At 56.7% G+C, this 7,619-nt stretch overlaps 1 protein-coding gene across 3 annotated transcripts in view; it reads left to right on the top strand.

Annotated features, from left to right (window-relative positions):
- The window catches only part of LOC113208502 (FERM, ARHGEF and pleckstrin domain-containing protein 1), a 51,556-nt gene that overhangs the window by 4,423 nt on the left and 39,514 nt on the right, over window positions 1-7,619 (top strand). For all 3 annotated transcript variants that reach the window (XM_026425517.2, XM_026425519.2, XM_026425518.2), the window contains exon 2: window positions 4,634-4,870. In XM_026425517.2, the coding sequence (XP_026281302.1) occupies window positions 4,679-4,870 (192 nt within the window). In that variant the 5' untranslated portion in view covers window positions 4,634-4,678. The remainder of the gene's footprint in view (window positions 1-4,633; window positions 4,871-7,619) is intronic.

Here is a 7,619-nt window from a genome sequence, read left to right on the forward strand (position 1 = left end):
GTTACTCATGGAAAGGTTACTCATGGAAAGGTTACTCATGGAAATGTTACTCATGGAAACGTTCCTCAAGGAAACGTTACTCATGGAAAAGTTACTCATGGAGAGGTTTAAGAGGTAAAAAATCTTACTCATGTAGGTCCAAAAAAATTATGATGAAAAGTAAGTGATGACATCTTTCTGATGAAAACTTACTCACATGAATAAGTTCCACTGATGTGATTTCCATGATGGACTTTCACTCTTGAAATGTCAGTCAAGAAATCTTACATCAGAATAAGTTACTTATGGAAATTTAGTCATTGAAATTCAACTTTAAAAATTTTGATAAAAGCGTTACTCAAAGATTGCGAGTGAGCGAGCGACGCGAATAATGATACATATGTCAACATATGACATCAACAAAATTTACATTGTATCAAAATTCGCGCCGCGTTTGCCTCTTGAGGCTGTCTAGTTTAGCGAGTACTCGGGCAGGGTGGGGTCCTGGGGGTGGGAGGAGGCGGAGACTAGGTCTTCCTGTTCTTCAGTGGGACTGGGTTGAGGGAGAGAGGGTGCGGGCTCAACGCAACTCGGACTAACTGTGCCGACAGAGTTTGGGCGCGGGGTGGGTGGAGCGGTGTGGGGCAGCTGTGCTTCCGGCGCGAAACGATGAAGCTTTCTATCGGGAGACACGATGCCGTTGGAGGGGTTGGGGTGGGAACCAGCCGCCCCTGTCTCCGCGTCTACCCGATGGCACTTCTTTCGTGTGCGTGTCGGCGGGAAAACGGGTGGAATGGACACGAAGTGCCCCGTTGCCGTGCATTTGCGGGGCTGTGTGTTGTATCGGGGAGTGGGTGAGAGTAACCTTCTCCCCGTCTGGCGCGACCCCGCGCGGATAGGCGCCCTTTTCCCCTCCTCCGCCGGGCTGGGGGTGAGATTGTGGAGGGGAGAGTTGGGTGTTCGGAAAGCATTTCGGCGTTAATCGCGTACGTACAGATCCGGAATCAACGCCATTACCGTTACTGCGGCTTGTTATGGATCGGAATCGGAGGGGTGGGGGGCACTAAGTGCGGTGGCTTCGACTCTCTCTCTCTTTCTCCCTGTCTCTCTCTCACACACATGCATGTGTGTTGGAGAGGAGGTGGGCAGCGCGAGCGCAGGATCGGATATGCGGAAGCGAAATACTCGCATGTCTCGCAACAGCTCGCCCGGAGGTCCGAAGTCCGCGGTGCGTCGTTGCGCCCCCTCCGCTCAGCTGGTCCAGTAGTCTCTGCTGGTCCAGGGCCCAGGACGCCGTCGGACGGGGGCCGCGGGGGATGTGCCCCCCCTCTCCCCCACTCTCTCACGAACCTCAAAAGACTGAAGAGGCTGCGCGGGGCGGCCAAACAAAAAGACTTGAACGAAAACAAGGAGGAAAAGAGAGAAAGAAAAGTGGCGCGGGGGAATATTAAAGGCAAGAAGACGTGAGAGCAAAACAAACTGGAGTGGTGGTGCTGCTGCCGCTGCGACAGCCGCCGGCCTGGGGACATCCGTTTGCGCCCTCTGCCTCGCCCCGCCTCTCTCCCGGGCCTCTCCCGCTCGCACACCGTTTAAAAAGGGTGCGTCGCGGGGCGGTGGCGCGGCGTGGCGCGGCGTGGCGGGGGAGTTTAGAGATTTTTAATGTTTCCCGCCTCGGCCGCCTCGCGCGGCCCCGGGGCTGACGCCGCGATGTCTTCGGCATCCTGTTTGGCACCCCCTTCGTGGGGTCCCTGCCCTGCTGCTGGTCGTGGCCCGCGCCAAACTCGCCCCGACCAACCGCGCCCCGCCCCGCCCCCCGCCCCGCGCCCAGCCCATCCGATCAGCACGGCAGGGAGCAATTAGAAATGGAATTGGAATCTGATTTCCCCTCGCCAGAAAACGGGAGAGGAGAGAGAATTTGTTTGTATCCGAAAGCAGTAGGAGGTTTACTGGCCGCTGCCGGCGCCGCCCCCAACCAAAACTCTCTTCCTCTTCCTCGCTCCCGCCGGGCCTTCGCCGTCTGCTGGTAGTACACCTTCCAATTCATCAATGCAATCTACTATTGAGGGAGCAGACAGACGCCCGCAGAGGTAGAGGAATATGTAGGGTTGGTCGTGGAGTAATTAGAGTGCCCCCTCCCCTTTGCTCGCTGCCAGAAAAAAGAAGCTCTATGCTGGGGCTGGGACTACGATCATAGCTCATCTGTACATACCCTCCTACTGTACATTTGGTGTACAGTCATTGTCCCTAAATTCGGACGGTTTTTGAGGAAAAACGCCTGTGATATCTAGAATTTTTGAAATATGAAAAATCGCTGGGGATTCTAGAATCCTCACGTCGAGACGCACCTACCACTCTCCGAAAATATTTTTTCGCGCTAACGGTATAGGGGTGAGGGCTGTTTGAATCGTGTCCGTATTTAGGAACCAATGCGTCCTAAATTCGGACAGCTTTGAAAAATTATGAAAAGTGAAAATTTTTGGGGGGGTTTAGAAACTTCATGAAAAAATTTGACCTTACCCTATCGTCCAAATTTTCGTATCTGGTATAGTCCCTATGTCCGAATTTAGGGCGCATTGCAAAAACGCTTCCCAAAACTAAACCGTGCGACGAAAAATCAAAAACTTGGTGTCATATTGTAGATAAAAGTACCAAGTTTCACATATGTTGTAGTCAGAATAACCCGGGCTTACACTGTTCGGAGCCCCAAATTCTTGCAAGACACATTTAAAAACGCCCGTTTTTGGGGGCTGAAAATACAAATTTCAGGAATTTCTGGAGGAAGCAATATTACTCACACATTTATTTTTTTGGCAGAAATGGAAACTTGGTGGTCTTACCTTCCCATCAAACCCATAGAAGTTAAATTTTGTCAACGCATAATGGATTTGGAGGCGACAATAGTGAAATACGGCAAAATGTCCGAATTTAGGGCGCAAGTCCGAATTTAGGAACAATGACTGTACTTTGGTTCAATATTTTTGGCGGTCCTCAATATCGGTTGTCGAGCTCTCTCCTCCTGCACACATACGCACTAGCACCCCTAACACTAACACACACACACACACACACACACACACACACTCTCTCATACACACACACACACACACACACAAACTGCTGCGGCAACGTCCGCCCCAGACAGGGGATGGCGCGCGGATATACTTGCGCAAAATGTCGCCGGTCTAGAACTTCCCCCGTTGCCCCCCCCCCCCTTTCCCTGTTTGGACGAAGCCTCTTTGAACTTGACCTTGAATGAGGACCCGACTGGCACCGGACATTCACACGGCGACCAGTCCCCCCCCCCCCCCTTTCCCCTCTTCTGCTTGGCGTAGCATACGTTGACATTTTCCAGGTGTGCGTCGCAGACATATGCACTGAGACGGGCTACGCCTGCTCTTCATAAGTTTGTGTATGAAGAGGAGGAGCTCATAACGACGTCCCAAAGTTTCGTGTTTATTATTTTCGTTTACTATTATTGTTGTTGTTGTTATTTTTGCGGGCTGGCAAAATAAATGTCGAGAAGGGGTGGTGGTTACGTCGTGAAGTGCAACGCTCCTTTTAGAATGAGGCACACGGGGAGTGGGGAGTTGCCCCCGCCCCCCTCCCGGCCACAGCCGCTGGTGACGAGCGCGGAGGCGGCGCGGAGCGGCAAAGTGTCACCCTTATTGTCATGTTTTCCCAATTGCCGGGGCGAGGGAGGCGGGGGGCGGGGGAGGAGGATGTGGAAAGACAAATGGTTTTCTCGTGCGCAGGATGCGTACTACTCTTACTACTAACTGCTTTACCACTTTCACCCGACGAGGGGGAGCAAAGAGAGCATGAGAGAGGGAGCGGGGAGCCCGCTGCCCCGCGCCAGCCCCTCTCCCTGCTCCCTCCCCGGGAGGGCCACGGCTAAAAATACGGTGCCAGTCTGCGTAATTGTGACTGCGTGTGGCGTGGCGTAGCGTGGCCCGCGCGTGAGACCGGCCGGTGCGGCTGCGGCGCTCTGCCCGCCGCTGCGACATTTTGAAGGGGTGTGTGTGTGTGTGTATGCGTCTCCTGGTGTTTTGTATCTGACTGGCGAGGGGCTTGTGTGTCCTGCTGCTCCGCTCTTGGCTCCGGAGATAGGGCGCCAGAGGCATGCGCTCCGGAGCGCGCAGGGGGGGGGGGGGGCGCTATGGGGGAGCATTGTGCCTCCTCCCTCTTTTCAGGAGGCGCCCGGGGGCTCGGCTCTGGCAGCCCCGCTGCACTCCGACGCTCGGCAGGTCTGCCTACCTGCACGGCGCTCCCGCTGACAGCTCCGCGAGACCCCGACGGTATATGAGGCTGGCGCGACCTTTCTGTTCTGCTGACCATAGAACCGAAATGCTGGTCGCCTCAATCCGATCGTCGCCGGTCGCCAGTGCGGTGTGAGAGAGACAGCATCATACGGGTGAGCGGCCGGTCACTGCTGGTACTACCCACCCGTCCAAAAGGAACTGTCGGTAGCCGGAGCGTCCGGGCCGGCCGTCCGGAGCGATCGGGTTCTCGGCGTTGATGCGGGCCCGACGGGTGACCCAGACAACTAGGATGGCGTTGACGTTCTCTGTGTTGCAGCAGCCGTGTTGACGGTGCGGCTGATGTGACGGTGACTCCGAGACCCCATGGGATGACGTGGACGTTCTTTCTGTTGCAGGCGCGTTGACGTGCGGCTGATGCGGCGCCGGCCAGGCGCTGGCCGATGGAGCTGCCGTCCTCCCTGCCGCACTCGCGCAGCACGCCCGCCGTGCACCGCGCCCCGCCCGCCCCGCACCGCGCCCCGCACCCCGGCGGCGGCAGCAGCGGCGCCAGCGGCCGGCCCGGGCCCAGCGGCAAGATGCTGGCCGTGCGGGTGCTCAAGCTGGACGACGAGGTCACCATCTTCCAGGTCCAGGTGGGTGCGAGTGAGCGAGTGGCTTTTTCCAGTTCCAGGGCAGTGTGTAGTTTGGAGTGGTCCCAGTCGAGGGATCGTCCAGAAAGTACGTGTACGTGACCGTCATTCGGCGCCGTTACGTAAGTGCGAAGTTCGGCCGAGCCAAGTTCTCTTAGCGCCTGACGGGTAGGCAACATAGCCCGTGCAGCGCATGCGAGTACTGCGGGGTGGCCTACCCCGAGACTCGCAGGCGCCGTGCTCGCGTAACCCGCCGAATGAATCTGATCAAAGTGAACGTACTTTCTGGCCAGTCCTCCAGTTCACTGTTAGAGTGGCTCCTCTCCTAGGAAGCTGAATGGTGTGTTAGATTCAGCTCCAGGATAGTCCAATGGGTTGCCCGAGTGGCTCCACGATGGCAGCCCGATGGGGTGTTGAAGTGGCTCCAAGAGTGGCTCCCCCGCGGCCGTGTGATGGCAGTAGTGTCGGAGTGGCTCCAGTGCAGGGCGGGCTGCTGGGCCGGCGCTTATCTGGCCGTGCCGTGTGACCCAGTGCGACCAGGCGCGGTGCCCGGGGGTGTGGCTGCGGCTGCCGGGCCCAAGTCCAAGCCGAGCAGGGCCTATAGGCTTTTGTGTGGAGTCACGAACCAGCAGCAGCAGCAGAGGCCCACTCTGTGCTAGAGAGGGGGGGGGGGGCGCCCCAGGGAAGCCCCTCCGCGCCGCGGCCTGCAGAGACAGATGATGTCTACACTGTAAATCCGGGGTGTCCGGCAACTGTGCGACTTGAGGTGCCCGACCCTAAAACCTGTGCGATTTAAGTCGCACAGCTGCTGGACACCTTTTGGTTTGGCACCCTTTTCCCTGCACAAGGGTCCAGGCCAAGCCTAGGTAGGGTGTCGTGTTGTTGGACACCCCCTGCTTGGGAAAGGGCGCCAAACTACAAGGTGTCCAGCAGCTGTGCGACTTAAGTCGCACAGGTTTTTAGGGTCGGGCACCTCAAGTCACACAGTTGCTGGACACCCCGTATTTACAGTGTAGTGGTAAAGGGATGCAGAACGTCACGACTAAGGGAGGGAGGGGCGGCTGCCGCCTGCCGCCCCCGTGCGGAGGGAAAGGCAGCAGGGGTCCGAAAGGGCTGCCCGCGGCCGGCGGTGGTGGCGGAGGGAAAGGACGGCCAGACGGGACAAATATTGGGCTGATTGAATCCCCTCCTCCCTGCCGCTGCGCTGCTGCACCCTGCCCCGCCCGGCCCCGCCGGCAGCCTGCCCCTCGGCGTTGTGGGGGCGGTAAACATGTCCTCTTGGCCACCCCTCTGCATAACGGCCCGGCTGGCGTGGCACGGGACGGGCTCGGGGCTGCCGCTCAGGAGGCACATGACCACCGCCTCAGACTCTCCTCCTCGACCCCGAGCGGTGGTCTTTTACCGTCCCCATTCCTCCCTCGCTCTCTGCCTCCCCCCCCCCTTTTCTTCTTCTCCCCCTCTTTCTCTTCTTCTCCCCCTCTTTCTCTTCTTCTCTTCCTCTTTCTCTTCTTCTCTTTCTCTTCTTCTCTTCCTCTTTCTCTTCTCTCTACCTCGCTCGTTCTCTCTCTCTCCCAACGCTACACCACCCCTCATAATAAATATGTGATGCAGTGCGTATGGCATCACGTATCACGTGCGGCCTATGCGAGCCACTCTCGCCTCATCCACTTTTTTTCGACTTCGTTTTTGTCGCACCAAATAGACCACATGGTGATTTGCATTACTCCGAGAAACACTTCAAAACTGCACGAGGTCTGTGGTGGGCTACTCTCGTGTAGTTTTGTTCAACGGAAAGTTGGTCTGCTTCCGACAAATTCTGTCGTCGCACACTAGGAGGTGTTGTAGCCGGCTGTGTTGTCGTACTCGCGAAGGAGGTGGGAGATGAAAAGGTGGGGGGGGGGGGGATAGCGGGTTCGTAGAAAATCCTTTCAGAATCCCGCGCAAATCCGCAGCGTCATGTTGAGTTGGAAACATTGCAGCAGCATAGTTATTAGGGCCCCAGTACAGTAGATGGCGGGTGGTGAGGCCGCCTGGAGGCATGCGAGGCACCGGACTCACTGCAGCTCTGGCAGTCGGCAAAGTTTTTACCTCGAGAAATGATTATCAGTTGACATTGATTCATACTTACGACGCGTGGCCTGGAAAGCAAGGCGTTTCCGCAATCTCAACTCCTGCCGAATTCGCGAGCCCGTGTGCTGACTTTGTCCCGCTTTGGCCTCTTCCGCGCGTTCTCTCGCTCTATTTCTTTATATTCTCTCCCCTTTCCGCGTCGCTTTTACGCTCTATATTCGCCGACTCCCTTTATTTTCGCACTCCGCTTTTCTTTAGCCCCCCTCCCCCCTCCGCCTTCCCACGCGGAGACTTGGACTTGGATGATCAGTCTGTTCAGACCACGCGCGAGGCAATAAGATAGTTAAGGCTTGCGAATTTGTTGTTGTTTGTTTTAGTCTTTTCTTTTCTCTCTTCTTTTTTTGTTGTGCACGTGATGCCAGCTGACTTGCTGCCTTGGCTCGCACCCTCCCCCATCCGCACTCGGTGGTTGTCAATAGCTGTTAGCGGACATCCTTTTAAAAGTTGCTGTCTAGTCGGGCAAGGGTATATCCGACGGAGCGGTGTGGCGGGGGCGAGACGGGCTTCACGGCTTCACCTCTCTCCTACCAGAAAAAGATACAAACTCTCCCGCCGTGCTGCGCCTGCTATGATTCTCCTCCTCCGCCACTGGAGAAGCGCAAACTATAGAAGAAATGGGGGG

The sequence above is a fragment of the Frankliniella occidentalis genome, unplaced genomic scaffold, assembly GCF_000697945.3.
Source record: "Frankliniella occidentalis isolate FOCC.00 unplaced genomic scaffold, Focc_3.1 Scaffold187, whole genome shotgun sequence".
Classification (NCBI taxonomy): Eukaryota; Metazoa; Arthropoda; class Insecta; order Thysanoptera; family Thripidae; genus Frankliniella; species Frankliniella occidentalis.